At 40.9% G+C, this 18,883-nt stretch overlaps 1 protein-coding gene across 4 annotated transcripts in view; it reads left to right on the top strand.

Moving 5' to 3' along the window:
* The first annotated feature begins 4,397 nt into the window (after positions 1–4,397).
* LOC149218269 (uncharacterized) overlaps positions 4,398–18,883 on the top strand; it is a 410,979-nt gene continuing 396,493 nt past the window's right edge. For 2 of the 4 annotated variants that reach the window (XM_089382377.1, XM_089382375.1), the window contains exons 1-2: positions 4,399–4,830; positions 4,928–4,981. In XM_089382377.1, coding sequence (XP_089238503.1) covers positions 4,531–4,830; positions 4,928–4,981 — 354 coding nt within the window. In that variant the 5' untranslated portion in view covers positions 4,399–4,530. Of the gene's footprint in view, positions 4,831–4,927; positions 4,982–18,883 lie in introns of all 4 variants that reach the window. The other 2 variants (XM_089382376.1, XM_089382374.1) reach the window with 2 other exon arrangements.

Here is an 18,883-nt window from a genome sequence, read left to right as displayed (position 1 = left end):
CAGGCGGTCGGCGTTAAAAATCATCTCCAAAACAGCGAAGGTGCGATGTGATAAGGCAAGCGAAAAGGCATTAAAGAATCAACCCGGAGTTGTGATGTGATGGATCGCAGATCACAATTGTAGAAAAAAGAGCTCCCACATATATGGACCACCGATACTCTTCCGAATTGCGATTTACAAAGGGATCCTGGACGCGATATCTTTATCGGTTGCAATTAATGCTTCCGTCGAGTTCGCCACATCGCCCGTCACGTTCACAAACTATAAAGCCTGTTGGTTTCCTCTCCGATTGCGACTTGCGATAAACAATTGGCCGACAGATTATGGACAGCCACACAACAAAATTTTCCCCCAGTTAGCGTGTTTTTGGGGCTAATTTGTAGGATCATGCCGGAAATGGGGCAATTTGTGGAGCGAATATTGGGAGAACTAGGAGAAGTCATAACTTCTTCAGTTTTCCACCAAATTGGATGCAAAAATAGGCTAGACAACCATTTTTGAGTATTATGGACTCATTGGAGCAAGTTTTAGAAGCATTTGAGCATTGTAAACACAAATTTTTACACTTTTGAGCATAATAGAGAGGCCCAAGCAATTGGAAGCTAGACCAAGGAGACGTAGTCCAGGAGGAGTGAACTCCTTTATCATGTTCCTATTGTAATGTGTTTTTGATGATGTTCTGTACATGTTTATGTTGTTGTTCAGTCTCTTATTTATGTTAAATTGCTCATAAAATTAACATAGAAAACTCATAATTTCACTTGCAAAAATTTATGAATCCTTAAGCACATTGAAAGCATTTTGTTTCTAATCTGAGGAGGATCTTAGCACAACAATCTAATATTCTAAATCAGATCGACACGGGAGCCCTAGACTGTTGTATTATATGTTGATTAATATAACGAAGTTGGGTTAAAATTTGTAAATAGTTGCCTATATTGTGTGCACTAGTAGATTTACTATTGTTTATATTTCGTTGTGCAAAGTAGTATCGTTGTGATTCTTGGTTTGGTAGCGTAAGAGATTTTAAGACTCTATCCTATACCCAAGGTCATGGAAATTCAACATGGTATCAGAGCATATTTAAGCTACTTTGAGGGACAGTGAATCAGAGTGTGCATAACGAAGCAACTCAGAGGGAGTTGTCGATGTCTAGGTCACGGAGCAGAGAGTTCAGATGAAGACATGGAGATGGGGTCTTGATTGGCTTGGCAGTGAGATTGACTGGAAGTTTTGATGGATTGGTGGTGAGCCTGGTGAACAACAGTTTGTTGTAGGGCAGGTTGTTGATCACGGGCTTCCGTTGATTTGTCATTGATGGTTGGGACAAATCAAGGGTTTCTTTGGCTTGGACAATATTAGGTTGATTGAGATGGATTCATGTGATGGACTAGAGGATGGTAGGCTAGAATCTTCATTGGATCGTGATGTTGCATATTCGATATTTCTAGGATTTGCACGAGTTTTTTTGATCTAGGAGGATGAGTGCTTGTAGGACTAAGCCAGTGGAGATCGTGTAGGCTCAAAGGGAGCAACCCTGTGGAGGTTCAGGATCTTCAGGTTCGGATGTGATGAGGTAGAGGCACTATCGAGATTGTCGGGTTCATTCTACAGGGTTTGTTGTAGTGATGGATGCCAGATGGGCTAGTGTCATCGGATGATGATGGTTACTTCCTAGTCTTGGAACTACCTCCCTCGCTAAGAGGGAGTGTTGATTTTTGTGTAGCTTGGGAGGTACTCCATGTCCTAGGGTTCAGGGATTGGAGGGTAAAGTGCCATAAGTAGGCTTGTGGGCTTGAAACCCAAGCTTGGGGGTTTTTCACCCATTGGGATTTGGGCCAAAACCATGAGCACATTTCGACATGTGATGGACGAGGATGATAACTCTCGATGAGACGATTCTAACGCAGTAAGAATCATTTGATTCCGAGTTGTAGAAATGGAGTTATGAATTTTTTAAGTTATGATTGGGTTTTGCACATGAGGTGTCAAGGTTGACCTAAGGTTAAGAAGGCCTAGTTACAGTTGTTCAAGCCCTATTATGACGTCCATTGAAGCCCTCCTTTAGTGTATAAAAAGGAGGTGAGTGTGAGGTCATTATTGAGTAATCCAAGTTCATCAAAGGTCAAGATATCTCTGTGATTTGGAGTGCGAAGTCTGAGGCTAGAAAGGAGTAAATGGCTGCCAAGTTTGGAGGGTATCTCTGCGTTATAGTGAGGATTTCTCTATGGAGAAAGCAGCAGTGCTGAAGCACCCAGGAAGGTGACATAAGGGCAGATTAAGGGCAACGTGGGTTTATGTCCTTAGCTAGATCAAGCCGCAACAAAATGAAGGTATGTTTGTGTGATTTCTGTGCTCGTATTTTTGTGGGTTGTGTCTTTGTTCAAGGCACAGGAGAAGAGCTGCTACAACAACATGCTAGGTAACTTTTTTGAGGGGTCGTAAGGCCTAGGGAAGCTCTTCCCCTTAAGGCGCAGTCACATGAAGGCTCAACGCAATTGAACAAGGGTGTCATCCTTTGCGAAGAGGCCAAGACCTCTTATTGTAGTGTTTCCACATGTTGTAAGGTATCTTGAGGGGTGTCTCATAGTGTTGAGTGCCCTATCCAATGATAGGAGGCTACAACAGTTAAGTACATAAATCATGGCAAGGAGGCAACGACAAGGTGGTTGTAGATGACTCCTTGGTAATGTTTTGATGCAGGTGGATGGGTGTCCTAGTGTAGGACAATTCTAGATTAATGTGGGTGCAAGTTTTGGTGTGGTTTCACCTCAAATTTATTAACAACATAATTGCATAGAGGGCAAAAAATGTAGTGGGTATTTGGAGAAGTCAAAACCTCCACAGACTTGTCTCATGTGGCAACAAAGGGAGCATCATACAATGAGAAGTAAACCATAGCTGTAGTGGAGGTTTAGAGGCAATGATCTAGGGATGATGTGGATTGATATTAGCCCTAACTAGATTGCAGACCTAGCAGTTGTGACACATCAGCTCATGAGAAGGGTGTCCTAGGAGAGGACTGATGTTGCAACCTATGGAAGCCAAGTAGGTAGGGCTGACATGGCATGTTAGAAGCCCTAACTAGTGGGCAGTTTCCATAGTGAAGATTGGTGCCTAGATTTGTGCAATAACTCCTCTATTGTAGAGCAAAGGGCAGATATGGAGAAGTATGTTGGCAACCATGTGTAAGGGTCTCCTAGGTGCGAGGATGCTCTAACTAGGTGTAGATGCTACAACGTGGACTTGGTCACTCGTGGACTATTGTAAGGTAGCATGAGAGTGGACTAAGTGTGAACGTGATTGGGCACTTTTGGTTTGTTGAAGGACAACGTGATAATGTCCAAGTTGGAGCCCAATGTGCAACACCTTGATGGACAAAGGTAGTTGCTAGAGTGGCAGTTGTCGAGCTCAAGGGTTGACGAACCAGAGGGGCAATTGTGGAGCCCGAGACTTGTGTGTGGAGAAGGACTTCTATGATAGATGATGGGCAGTCCTCCTAGCCCGTGTTTATTGTGGGAGATGAACATCTTGCAATGATAGGTGGCAGCCCTCTGTGCTCTATGTTGTTCTTCATTGGAGCAATGCAAGAAGATCATAGTGGGTTGAAGTCCCTGAGTAACTGAGGAGCAACAATGGGCGGTTGAGAGTTGTTCACAAGTGGAACTATGAACAATTCGATAAGAGTCTCGATGTGTTGTGGCCTTGATGGACTAAAGCATAACTAGAGAGCAGATTGGATAGCCGAGATTCAGTGGCCAAATGGACTTGGAGCATTGATAGAGGCAAGAGCTGCAAATCGGGAGTCGAAGGACCAAGCAGGTATAGAGTACGATTGAGAGGAGTTGAGAGAGCACGCTACATCAGCTAGAGGGTCAGAGTATCTTGTTGAGGGCAGATTGGTCGTCGATGTACTCACACCAAGCCCCAGTTTTGTATCTTGTATTAGTGGATGTATGAGAGCCATTATCCCTGGTACGAGAGTCCTAAACTGTTGTATTATATGTTGATTAATATAACGACGTTGGATTAAAAATTGTAAAAGGTAGTCTATATTGTGTGCACTAGTAGATTTACCGGTTGTTTATATTCAGCTGTGCAAAGTAATATCGTTGTGATTCTTGGTTTGGTAACGTCAAAGATTTTAAGACTCTATCCTAAACTCAAGATTATGGAAATTTAAAAAAAATATAATAATAACCAATTACATTATTTTATATATATGATCATGAAATATTTTAATTTTTTTTTTTTTGGGTTGCTGCTGCTTTTCCAACCCAATAATAATAATAAAATTATTTGAGATGGAAAAAATTGAGTGCGTGAAAAGGGGGGAAAAATGAAATAGTGTTGCAAAAAAAAATCCCATAAATCCAAACACAATACAATGTGTAACTAGATTACAAACATCCGGACAGCTCTCAAAAATATTATACTGTAATGTGGAGGAGCAGGGTCCCGACGTAGATATACCAAAAACGAAAATTACTTTTATATGTCATAGCTAAACGAAGAGAGTACCGGCCAAGTATGACAGGCCTTCTCTGCGGCGGTAGAAATCCGAACGCCTTATCAGTTATTTGCTTGCATCCAGCCTCTGGTGCGAAGCCATTGCCACTAAACCCTCCATTGATATCGATATGGAGATATTCAAAGACAAAGGCAGTGCGAGTGAAACTGGGTCCGTATGGTGTTTCATCAAGGCGACATTTCAGCACTGATAGAAAGGGAGTGGTCATTTCAAGCGACGATAAGTATGGAAACAAACAGGTGGTGTCTCTCACTCCCCAGTTATACCAATATATACTGGCCAACGTTCGCGAACCACAGGTCTGCAAAAACAAATGCTTCCCTGTCAGTTTATTATTGGCAAATTTTCTTCCACCATTCTATTTAAATCACACTATGGAATGCTATTTCATTATAGATTCTACGGGAGCTTCGTGAAGAGACATCAACGATGGCAGGGAGTCAGATGCAGGTGCACACTTACCCACTATAATTACAATACGTCTCCTTTATCCTCCAGTCACTTTAGTTTATTTATTAGTTTTCAACAACTGGATAACTTAGTTATGTTAGCTGTTAATTGAAATAATCTCCAGACAAGTTCTTCCCCTCTTCACTAGTTCCAGAGCTAAGAATGGGTCGGGCATGAAACAACACTATATATGTAGTATGGTGGTATCCATTTATTTTCCTTTCCAAGATAATAAGCCCGTGGGAGAGGCTAAGTACATCATAACTTTGGACTTATTAAACATTCACATTGAAGTTGAAGTTGAAATTGTGATGCGACTATGTGAATAAAAGATTACAAGTTAAGATGAACATATTAAACATTCACATTAAAAATTCTATACGGTAGGGATTTTAATTTTTCATTTTGTAAGCATGGAGATTACACATCTCATCTATTTTATTTATTTATTATTTAAATATTATGTTGCGCTGACATATGCCACATGTGAACATCATACATTTCCCTCCTATTTTGTTGTAGAATGCCCTGATTATTGTCTCAAAGTTTATTGATTCGAGATAGCGCCACATGTGAACATCATACATTTCCCTCATATTTTGTTGTAGAATGCATTGATTATTGTCACAAGTTTATTGATTCGAGAAAAACTAGATGCATTCTAAATCCCGCGTCTGGTTGGGGTTATCTATCAATTGACCATCTGGCATGCAGGCAAAATCAGTCCCACTGGATTTGCTTTTTGACACAGAACTTGAGTATTAAACATTTCTGTCATGTGGCCCCTTAATCTTGAGCTCTCAAAAAGGCAATCTGCTAAGAATAGTAGTTTACTTTGGTTTTGGAGTAAGCTCTATTCAATGCCAATGTTTGGATGCACCTATAAGGTAACCATCCTAATGAACCATCATACAGGGAGAGGTTAAGTACATGATGCACCTATAAGGGAACCATGCTAATGAACCATCATAATGGGAGAGGCTAAGTACATCATATTTATTAAACATTCACATTGAAATTGAAGTTGAAATTGTGATGCAACTATGTGAATAAAAAATTACAAGTTAAGATAAACATATGATGGTATGTGTGTAAATTGTGATGCAACTATGTGAATAAAAAATTACCAGTTAAGATGAACATACGATGGTATGTGTGTATAATGCTTGATATATATATATATTTTTAAATTCTATATGGTAGGGATTTTAATTTTTCATTTTGTAAGCATGGAGATTACACATCTCATTTATTTTTTGTGTTTATTATTTAAATATTATGTTGCGCTGACATATGCCACATGTGGACATCATACATTTCCCTCATTTTTTGTTGTAGAATGCACTGATTTATTGTCTCAAGTTTATTGATTTGAGAGAAACTAGATGCATCCTAAATCCTGCGTCTGGTTGGGATTATCTATCAATTGACCATCCGGCATGCAGGCAAAATCAGTCCCACTGGATTTGCTTTTTTACACCGAACTTGAGTGTTATAAACATTTCTGTCATGTGGCCCCTTAATCTTGAGCTCTCAAAAAGGAAATCTGCTAAGAATAGTAGTTTACTTTGGTTTTGGAGTAATCTCTATTCAATGCCAATGTTTGGATGCACCTATAAGCGAACCATCCTAATGGGAGAGGCTAAGTACATCATAACTTTGCACTTATTAAACATTCACATTTTTTTTTTGTGTAAATCAGCAAATTATATTAGAATCAGAATACATATTTTACAAAAGGTCTGCTCGAGCAGACAGAGGACTGCCATCCTACTAAGCAAGCACCTTGTCATGACCAAAAAGAGCATCCACAAGACCCCGGGCACACCACGCAGGGCGGCAGAGAAAGTTAGGGGTTGACAAAATCAGCAGTAACCAAACAACGATTCACATAGAGCCGAGGACATCTATAGTTGAACCCAGAGCAAAATTTGACAAAACAAAGAAAAACCAAGGTTGACAGACCCAAAAACTGACCCATCCCTCAGGAATTCAGCAAGAACAGACAGCAGGAACTCATTACATTTCAAGAACAATATAATTCTTGGAGGTATCCGGACCAGTCGACACCTTAGCTTTGCCAGCCTGAGATGGCACTGGAAGTGTGCTCTGATTATCGCCTGTGTGTCCCTCCATCTTTTCCCCAGCATTCCTGGCATCTTGATTTATAGTATGACGCAAGAGACTGATCAGGACTGTGAGTTTCTTTGTAATACTGTCAAATTGTTGCGCCAGTCCGCTGATCTTGAACTCCAGACTCTCCAGAATCGCCATATGCTCCTCTGACGTGACAGCAATTGCCTGTTGAGCTTGACGAACTTGGTTGGTGTAGTCCCCCTGCATACTAATGGCCTTAGCCAACATTGTTTTCATCCTCCACATCTCTGCCTGCGTACGCACAAACTGAGTTGCACGCATTGTTATTGTACCAGGGTCCTGAACCCAATCCATTTCCTTCTCCAACTCCTGTGCTTCCAAATTTTCCTCCTCCTGAGTAACAATGGCCTCCAGCTCCTCAATTCTTCGTTTTTCTTTTTGCGAGGTTCGTGTTTCATAGGCTTCCCGAGCTCGTTTCAGATCTCGGTTGGCCGATGCGTTTCCATTATCTTAACCACACCCGACCAACAACACAACGTTTTAAGGATTAGGGAAAAGATTTTCAGCCTACAACTCAAAGAAACAGTGGCTCTGCCGTTGCCAGGGGCTGAGAATAAATAGATGAGATTGGGAGAATTACTGGGTACATTCCAACCTATCCCCTGTTGCCCGCAGGTCTTATCATAATTATTCTTGCTTGGTGGTTTATATTTTCGGTAATGACCCGATTTCCTGCTCTTACGGTCACCTCTCTTGCCCTCCTCCGAAGCATGCCAAGTGTCCCATCTTCTATATGGGCGTCGGCGGCGCTGATTGTTTTTGATCATATATCTGATGGGAATGACTCCATCCTGCTCGAGCATTGAATGCTCCTGTTCTACCTGTCCTTCGCTCTTCTGCCAACCTTTAATTCTTCCCATAGTACGCATGAACCTCATCATTTCGTTAAACCTACATAGAGCGCCGACTCTTCGTCCTTACCTTTCATTCACCAAATCCTGCCTCGAGAGCAGGGTACACTTATTTCTTAATTCCGGGCAGATGACGTCCTGCCAATAGCTGTCCAATATGCTAGTTGGGTTCTCTATACCATAATTCGCCAGATGGTCCGCAACTGCATTGGCTTTACGGCGAACAGCTTGAAAGATTAAACCTTTCAGCCACCCCAAATGTTCAGCTATACTTTCTGTTACTTTAGCCAGTCGCCAGTGTTGTGTAACCTTGCTAGCTTTAGCTCCCGCATACATCCTTCTGGCTGCTGTTATTGCGAGCTGGGAATCCCCCTCAACTACTGCTGCGCCTGCCTGTAAATTTCTAAGAATTTTGAGACCCTGTTCCATCGCTGCGAACTCCATCTCATTGTTCGTTCCTTCCCCTAAGGCTCTGCTGTAGATGTGTTGAATTTCTCCTTTGCTATTCCTTATAATGCCACCGATGCCAGCCATTCCTGGATTGCCTCTCGATGCACCATCGAAATTTAGCTTGAGGAAGCCTGAAGGTGGTCGTTTCCAGATGCTTAAAGTGGTGCTTATCTCCTGTTGGCGATTCACTGTAGCCACGCAAGTTCCATTATCCAGGTTAAAGGCTTTCAAAATTTGTAAGTCCCGATTTGAAGCTTTACTATCTTGATCTGCTTTGCTTTTGACATGAACCAATTGTCTTATATTTTGTATGATAATTTCTATTGAGTGATTTATATCCCTGGTTTCGTTTAAGAATACTCTCCTGTTCCGTTCTTTCCAGATTGTCCATGTAATAAACCCTGGCATTATTTTCCAAATGATATTGACCCTTTGATTACTGGAGAAATTGCCTCGCCAATTCTCGATGGTCTCTTGGATGGAATCTCTGGTTCTGTCCGTTTGCTGTAAAGTATTTTCTGCCCAATTCCACATTAGGTTTGCCGAATCGCATGTGTTGAAGAGATGGTTCATAGTTTCTTCTTCCTTGTTGCACATGGGACACCTAGAAGGGCCACAAAACCCTTTCTTGCGGAGATTCTCCCAAGTTAGAGTTTTCCTGTGCATTAGGAGCCAGAGGAAGATTTTAATTTTTGGCCAGAACTGAGAATCCCAGACCTTGCTGCTCCATTGAACCTTTTCAACTTGCTCTGAATCTTCGATACAATTTCTGGCTTCTTTGAGCGTGAAATTGCCCCCTCCTTGCTTTCCCCATCTTAGTTGGTCGCTGTCATCCGCCTTCCTAATTCTTCTTTTGTTTAATAGAGTTTGCAGATCCCTGACACCGTTGTTTGCTTCAGTTATGTTCTCTGTTTCATTGATTGCCCAATTTCTCCATTCCGGGTCCCTGTTATTAGGAGTCCAATAGTGATTTACCGTTGTTCTCCCAAGCCCTTGGTAATTTCTTTGCAGATCTGCAAACTCTGGCCTCTCTAACTTAGGGAGTTGTTGCCAGGCATCCTCCCAGAAAAAGGCCGTTTTCCCATTGCGAATTTCCCAGAAGCTATTCTCCTGTATAATTCCTCGATTTCTCCTTGCTAGGTTCCAGATTGGTGAGCCCTCTGGATTCTCTTGCATTCTGATCAAGTTCTGAGTGCTGTGCATTGGAGCGTATTTCTCCTTCCAATGTCTAGCCCAAGGAAGATTGGGTTCCTTCAGCCATTTCCACCAAAGCTTGGCCCCACAGGCCCTATTGATGGTGAAGGGGTCTAGCAGGTTTAACCCTCCCAATTGTTTGGGTTTGCACAATTTATCCCATGCCACTAGTGCCCACTTTTTCTTCTCTGCATTTCCTGTCCATAAGAAAGTTCTCTGAATCACCCTCATTTGCTGCAGGACTCCTTTGGGAGCAGGGATTATGGAGAGCATATATTGAGGAATAGCTTGCAGTACAGCTTTGGTTAAAACTAGCCTCCCTGCAAAATTGAGGGCCCTATGGGTCCAGTGATGACATCTTTTCTCCAGATTGGCTAGGATCTTCTCCCAATGAATTTTTTGCCAAGGTTTATCCGTTAGAGGTGCTCCTAGGTACCTCGAGGGCAGACTGCCTCTTCGGAAGCCTAGAATGATAGAGAGATTTTTTTGCACAGCTAAATGCGTATTGAAAAAGAAGATGGTTGATTTAGATAGATTAATTTCCATACCTGAGGCTTCGCTGAAAAGATTGAGGATCCTTTTATAGCCCAGTGCTTCTTTGACTGTAGGAGAACCATGTAACATTGTATCATCAACAAATTGTTGGTGAGTGGTCGCTGGAATGGAAGGCAAGGGCTGCAATCCTCTGATCCTTCCTTCCTCTTTGGCGCTACGAATGAGTCTGCTTAAACCTTCCATCAGGATAACAAAAAGGAAAGGTGATAATGGGTCTCCTTGTCTGAGTCCTCGTGAGGGGGAGAATTGGTCGGCAGGGGCACCATTTACCAGTATAGAAAATTTAGTAGATTTGATCAGAGCTAAAATCCACTTTATCCATTGATTGGCGAAACCGAAAGCTTTTAAGATTGCTTCTAGGTAATTCCAGTTGACTTTATCATAAGCCTTTGATAAGTCAAGTTGCATCATCATGCCTGCGATTTTTCTGGAGTGAAGTGTGTGAATCATTTCCTGAGCTAGTAAAATATTGTCCAGAATCTGTCTTCCCTCAACATATCCCGATTGTTCTTCTGAGATGAGGCCTGGGAGAATAGGTTTCAATCTGTTGGCAATGACTTTAGAGATAATCTTATAAATGACATTGCACAAAGCAATAGGCCGAAATTTCGCTGGGGTGTTGGCCTCTTCTTCTTTTGGAATCAGGGCCAGGAAAGTTGAATTTAGAGATTTGAGAATTGAGGCAGAACGCCGAGAGTCCTCCACCACTTCCCAGACCTCAGTTTTAACAATTTCCCAGCAAGCCTTGTAAAAGTTGATGGTAAAGCCGTCAGGCCCAGGCGCTTTGTCATTTGGCATATTCTTCACCGCTTCTTCCACCTCTTCCAAAGAGATTTCTCTAGTTAATGCAAGGTTTTGCTCATTAGTGATTGTTTTGGGAATGGATTTGATGAGTTCAGCAATTGCTTCTGTTCTATCTACCTCTGGCTCCTGAGCTATGCTGCTAAAATGCGTAGTGAGCAGGGTTGAAATTCCTTGATGATTCTGGAGAATGTCTCCCTGTTCGCTTTTGAGACTGAGGATTTTATTGGCGCCTCTGTAGTCCAGTGCTGATCTGTGAAAGAATTTAGTATTCTGTTCCCCTTCCTTGAGCCACTGAATCTGGGACTTTTGTTTCCAAAGTGTCTCTTCCTGTTGGCAACGAAGCTGCCATTGTTGCATCAAATTTTTTTCTTTGTTTGCAGTTTCTAAGTTGCTATCTCCAGTTATCCAGCCTTTGTGAATCTGCTCTAGCTGCTCCTCTATCTTGGCTTTTTCTTTGAATATGTTCCCAAAAACTGTTATATTCCATGTTTTGATTTTATTTTTGATGTATCTCAATTTACCTTGTAATTTGTACATTTTGGTACCTCTGATGTCCATCGGTTCATGCCACCACTTCTCAACAAGTTGAATAAAGTCCGGATGGTTAAGCCAAAATTTCTCAAATCGAAATGGCTTATTTCTAGGAGTGCCCTGGATAGCAGCAATCAGAGAAATGGGCCAATGGTCTGACCCTCCACTAGGTAGAATGTCTGATTCTACTATCACTCCCTCCAACAGAATACTTTCAGATATTAGAAATCTGTCAAGACGAGAGGCGATTTGTCTTTCACCTCCCCTTCTGTTATTCCAAGTGAAAGCCCCACTCTTGGGGTGGACATCCACTAATTTAGCTGTGTTGATGAAATCTAAGAATGCTTCAGAATCTTTGTTAAGTTTCCTGGTTCCTCCTTTCTTCTCCAATAGTGTAGTTATCATATTGAAATCCCCTCCTATGATTGCCTTCGCATTGGGATATCTGAGCTTCAGATTCAATAAAGTTCTAAGAAAAATGTATTTCTCTTCTAACTTCTGAGGCCCGTAAACATTGGTGCACAAATAGGTCTCTGAATTGCCTATCACTTGAACTTCTATGGCTATAAAAGATCTGGTAGCTTCAGAGGAGAGGATTTTGATTACGTGCGGATTTCACAAGGTAACTAAACCTCCCTCCCATCCATGACTAGCGGTTTCCAGGTATTCCATTTGTCTACCTAGCTTTTTGCTTGCATTATAAATAGTATTACATGCACATTTGGTTTCTTGCACAAATATAATGTCAGGTTTTTCCTTTTGGACCTTCCTCTTTAAGAGTCTCTGTTTTATTTGGCTATTGAGCCCTCTAGCATTCCAAGAGATGATTTTCATTTTAAAACAAAAAAATTAGTAGTTAAGAGAAAAAGCTTCTAGAGCTTTCATCTTACCAGAGTTTAAAAGCATTTGTCCCAGTTCCTGCAGTGCCTCATTATTGGATCTGCGCCCTCTCTTCTTCCTTTGTTTGGAGCTGGTGGATGTTTGAAGTAGGCTTTTTGTTCGGAGTCCCATTCCTCTTGCTACGCCCAGATTCTTGTTTTGCATATCAATCTCTGCTTTCTGTCTTGCTATAAATATCTCATTAATTCTCCTAACTTCCTCTTCCGATATGTTTTCCATCCCCTTCTTTTTCCAGTTTTCCACCATGTCTGGTAGGTTAACTCCTTCCTGCTCTAATACCTCATTGAGCTCCATTTCCTCACTTCCGATGTCACTTATGAGCATTTCTGAATCTTCATCTGCCCCTTCTGTTACCTCCTGAGTCTGTTCTGTAATGTTTTGAATATTTTCCTCCATTGCTTTGGTGGCATACTCTGTTGTAGTTTTGTTTGCTTCAGCGGTATTTTGTTCCTTATTATGGTCCTCTGATTCGGTCTCAGTCTCCAATACTTCAAAAGCATTACTAGTATTACCTTGTGTTGCGCTTGTTCTGATTGGGCGTTTCCTGTTTGCTCTCTGTCTTGCTCTTGGCCGAATGAAGGTATCCCTGTTCTTTTCTGCCTGATCTCCCTTGAGTTCTTCCGCTGTTCTGTTTAATGGACATTCTCTGATTAAATGTCCATGCTCATGACACTTCCTGCAGCGAAATGGAATTTGCTCATAGTCAATGGCTTGGAAATAGTCCTCATCCCTATATTCCAACCACAGTCCTTCATGCAATGCCCCCGACACATCCAACTCCACACAGATTCGAGCACAGGAAGTATATCTTCTCTGCAGAGTGGCTTCTGAAGCTTTGATAAAAGTCCCTAAATTGTCACCTATCTGTTTTAGAGCTGAATGTCCCCAATAGTCTATTGGTAGTGAGAAGAGGCGAATCCAGACTGGCACCTGCTTGAAGGTTTCTTTTTCTGGCACGAAGTTGGGTTTCCAAGGCCTCATATAGAGGCCCGCTGAAGCGAAGAAGTAAGGTCCACCATCAAATATTCTATCCTTATCCTCTAGATTCGAAAAAACAACAGTGAAAAAACCTTTGGCTCCTAAGTGCAGTCTAACATCACCTTTGGGTTTCCATTGTTGCTTTATCCATTGACACAACGCCCTTTCCGTTGGCCAGAGTCCCATGAACTTGCAAATCACTGCATGTTCAGTCATGTGTTCTCTGTAGGCTTGAATTTCTGGGTCCGTTATCACCACCCTTAGGGCTTCTGCTGTTTTAGGCTTGCATGGGCCTTGAGTCGTTTTGCCATTGAGGTTTTCTGGTTTGTTCCCCTTCTCCTCGCTCTCTTTTTCCGGAGCTCCCTCTTCACCGTCTTCTTGCTCCTTCTCTTGTTTGTTCTCATGTGCGGGATGTGCCTGCGCTGCCTTCTCCTTGCTTCTACTGTCTGTTCTACCGTCGCTCTCCTTTCCTTTCAGTTTTTGGGTGCTGTGTTCCTCCTTGCCCTCATATCTTCTCCTTCCCTTGCTGGTCCCATCCTCTTTTTGTGACCTTTCATACCCTGCAATCTGCACACCCTCCTGTGCTGTTTGTTTGTGCATGATTATCTGTTTGTAAGTAGGGGTCCCTATGGACCCCTCGTTTACCATCTGTTGGGTCAGGATCTGTCCCCTCTTGTAAAGTTCTGCCACTCTGACCCTGTTCCTTTCCAGTTTCAAACCCTAGATCTGAAAATTCCGTGCACTGTAAACCCCTGTTTCACCCAGCTCCGCTCGGGACCTTTTGTAATACCTTAGTTTGGAAGTTCGTATTAAACATTCACATTGAAATTGAAGTTGAAATTGTGATGCAACTATGTGAATAAAAGATTACAAGTTATGAACATATGATGGTATGTGTATATAATGCTTGATATATATTTTTTTTTAATTTTTATATGGTAGGGATTTTAATTTTTCATTTTGTAAACATGAAGATTACACATCTCATCTATTTTTTGTATTTATTATTTAAATATTATGTTGCCTTGACATATGCTACATGTGAACATCATACATTTCCCTCATATTTTGTTGCAGAATGCACTGATTATTGTATTTGAGAGGAACTAAATGCATTCTAAATCCCGCGTCTGGTTGGGATTATCTATCAATTGACCATCTGGCATGCAGGCAAAATCAGTCCCACTGGATTTGCTTTTTTACACAGAACTTGAGTATTATAAACATTTCTGTCATGTGGCCCCTTAATCTTGAGCTCTCAAAAAGGAAATCTGCTAAGAACTAAGTTACCAGAAAACGGATACGGGAACGGATACGGGTACGGGGTTTGAAACGGATACGGCAAATTTTCAAAAAATCTGGATACGATACGGCAGGAAACGGCACACACACACACACACATATATATATATATATATTTTAAAAATAAGAATTTCATATTACCATTCATATTTCAGAATCTAGATTATCATCTATGATCTATCATGATTCATCATCATCAATTCAACATATGCCATAAGGATACAACCAAGTATAATTTCTTGAGTGTATGAGGTCATCGAAATAATTAATGTGAACAAGATACTGTTCATTGTGCGAGCATGAATGTTAACCATCGAGCCACTGTGTGATAAGAATCACATACATATACTGCAGTCATGAACCACAACAACATGCCACTGTTGAGATCCAACAGAGAATCCAACATGATGAGGTTGGACATACTACAGTGAATCAGTGCCTTATGTAACTCTGTGTTAGGGAAATATCAAATATGTATAATGCAGAGGAGCCATCAATATATAACTAAGGTGTCAACATAAATCCCATATATACGATGTAGAGGAACACAAGCCACAGGTAATTGAAGCGTAGTTGAGATCATTAAAAATATGACGAGATCAGGATTCATATGAGCCATATATAATTGTGATACCAAACTGCCAAAATTGATGCCAAGACTGAGAGCCAAAGCAATGTCAGAACAACGATGCCAAGTCTGAGAGATAATGCAATGCCATACGATGTTGCAGTAGCCACGTCGTTCAAATATTCAAAGAGCAATGATGTCATATGTAGCCACAACAATGATGCCAATGATACTGTTACTGATGTTATACTAGTACACTGCAACATATATCTTTGATGCCATGAAGAGAACCATACGTATAACTATGCAGGAGAGCAATACAAAGAATGCAGAGGGACCCATAAAACTAATGTCAACCATATCACATATCATGCTAATCAGATCACAAATATGTCATATATATATATATATATATATAATGCCAATCATATCACAGAGATGCCATGATGTCAATCATATCGCAGAAGTATGATATTATTCTATGACAGAGACTGAGTGAGAGACTGTAATAGGTGGGATCACATTTGATTACAGTGATGCACTGACTTTGACTAGTGAATCGAGATCGTAAAGTAATATTCTGCCATACATATCTATTATAGTGAGGACATTCCAGAACATGATCATTAGTGTACTAAATGCAGAAATACGTTTTCAGTTTCTCTGAAACGTATCAGGTTTTTTTAAACGGGACGTGTTCTCCTTCAAAACGCCTGAAAAACGGCAAAAAAATATTTGATACGTTTCCAAACCAGAAAAAACGTTTTCCGGCCGTTTTTTCGGCGTTTCTGGGCTAAATACGTTTCTGATACGGAAAACGGCGTTTTTGCCTGCCAGGGAGCCGTTTCCGGTATCTTAGGCTAAGAATAGTAGTTTACTTTGGTTTTGGAGTAAGCTCTATTCAATGCCAATGTTTGGATGCACCTATAAGGGAACCATCATAATGGGAGAGGCTAAGTGCATCATAACTTTGGACTTATTAAACATTCACATTGAAATTGAAGTTGAAATTCTGATGCAACAATGTGAATAAAAGATTACAAGTCAAGATGAACATATGATGGTATGTGTATATAATGATTGATATATATATTTTTAAAATTCTATACGGTGGGGATATTAATTTTTCATTTTGTAAGCATGGAGATTACACATCTCATCTATTTTTTGTATTTATTATTTAAATATTATGTTGTGCTGACATATGCCACATGTGAACATCATACATTTCCCTCATATTTTGTTGTAGAATGCACTGATTATTGTCTTTGAAAGAAACTAGATGCATTCTAAATCCCGCGTCTGGTTGGGATTATCTATCAATTGACCATCTGGCATGCAGGCAAAATCAGTCCCACTGGATTTGCTTTTTTACACAAAACTTGAGTAATATAAACATTTCTGTCATGTGGCCCCTTAATCTTGAGCTCTCAAAAAGGCAATCTGCTAAGAATAGTAGTTTACTTTGGTTTTGGAGTAAGCTCTATTCAATGCCAATGTTTGGATGCATCTTTAAGGGAACCATCCTAATGAACCATCATAATTGAATCTCATTGGTTCTTAATCCTCTCGAAGTGCAAGCATAATGGGGCATTACAAGTTGATGAATAACTTCTTGGTGAGCTGGTCTTTTCTCATAGATCTTCAATTCATCTTTGAGGTTATTTTTAGCGAGTGATAAGATTCCTAGGGGTCTGTAAATTCACCCAGGTCGTAAATAAAATGTCTAGGGGTATGCAAATTTTCCCGAGTAGTAAACAAAATGCATAGCTAGTGGGTAAAGTGCCCAACAAACAATAGTTGGCTATGGATAGGTGCTACAGGCTGAAAACACACTTCAACAGAGTATGTATAGATTTTTGTAACTCAACCAAAATACCCAAAGCACAGATTGGTGTAACTCACCAGATTTCAACATTTAATGGGAATTTTTATTAAGCTCAAGAAAAAATTACAAAGAGGTAAGCTATACACAGTGTTTGTATGTTACTTACTGACAATGCAAAATTGCAGATGGCCATGGCTCAGAGACACCTTCACTTAGCATGGATAGGTTCTTGAATTCCTTCATTCACTCAGCCTCGAGTAAGTTGCCCTCTTCGAGCTCTCATTTCCACTACTATCCTCTCCATTTCTCCCTGCATCTCCTTGATGATGTCCTTCACTATAGCCTTCATTTTTAATGGGCTATCTTTGGAAGGTCAACCATCACAATGGTTTGTTTCCACTTCCAATTTTTTCAAGATAGATAAAATAAGATGAAAAGGGACATGCTTTCAAAACGTAAAGCAACTAGGTGCTTATTACAAAGTTTGGAGAGAATTCAATTTGGATCACACCTCCCCATTTGCAGGCCTTTGGTCCCCAAAAGCTTCAACTCCCTTCATTCTTCTTCTTCTCCTATCATCACGCAGACTCTGACACATCTCCAAGAAAGGGTGCCTCCTCTGTAGGATGGAAGATAAGAGTTGAATAGGGATTACCTTTGGTGTAAGCTTGATGTCCATCTCATTTGTTGCTCCAAGAGGTCACTGGAGAACAGTTTCTCCCTGGGCTGCAAGTTCAAGCAGTTCCTCTTTACCCTTGACCTTGACTCTCCAATTTTTCTTCCTGGCTGTTCGATTATGGGGATGGAGTTTTGGGTTAAGCCTCCTAATGCTATTCAATCTGAAATACTAGTAGTGGTTCCTTCATGAGATGCTTGTTCTTCTAGAGTGCCAACAATTGCTAACCTTATGGCCCCTTTTCTTGCAATAGAAACAAATCAAAGATTCTATGCCTTGTCTTTTTGATTTTTGATGATGCTTGCTAGCTTGGTTGCAAGGTCCCCCAAGGGTTTGAGTAGATCTACATGGCAGAATCATCTGCTTGCTGCTTGGTTTGTATGGCATCACGAGTGAGATGTCCTTTAATAAATATGTACAAGAGTGAAAAGAAGCCTCAATAAGTGGAGTGCTCCATCAATGATCATAAGTAATGTAACCAACAAGCCCTCAAGAGTGGACACCCTCAACAATAATGCATAAAGTGCAATCAACTTCCTCAAGTGGATGTGTAGCATTTCTAAAATAGATGTCCTCCTCAATGGCATAAAAGAATGTGCGAGAAAAAGTCTTCCAAGGAGATGTTCTCAAAAAAAGTGCCAAAAGAGTGGATCCATGAAACAAGGCACCAAATCCATGAAGAAGGCATCAATGCTCAAATAGCTCCATGAAGGGAGGGGGAGGTCTCTCATCAACCGATAACATAATACCATCCCTCAAAATGTGTTGAAAGGCTAGATTTCAGGAACAATGAGTCAAATAAGACATGTATCACCATCAACCATATGCCAAGTCCTCCAAGTGATCAAACAACTCATGAAGAAGGGGGAAGACCTCAACCAAATGATGCATCAAGTGTATGAAAAGTGTCTATATGCCTCCACATGTGAGCCAAAGAAGGGGAGTGCTCTACATAAAACCATGCTTCATACCACAAGTAATCCATCCATGTGTGAATATCATCCATTAGAGATAAGTTGTTGGAGAAAGGGTGCTCTGACCATGCTCTTACCCACTCATCCAAGTAACAAGCCATCAATTAGAAAGGGGGTGTTTTCAAGGCATTCTA

Source organism: Pinus tabuliformis, chromosome Q (assembly GCF_031772625.1).
Source record: "Pinus tabuliformis cultivar Carrire ecotype Pingquan chromosome Q, CPIR1, whole genome shotgun sequence".
Lineage (NCBI taxonomy): Eukaryota > Viridiplantae > Streptophyta > Pinopsida > Pinales > Pinaceae > Pinus > Pinus tabuliformis.
Note: the sequence above shows the minus strand (reverse complement) of the source record. Positions and strands in the feature narration are given on the sequence as shown.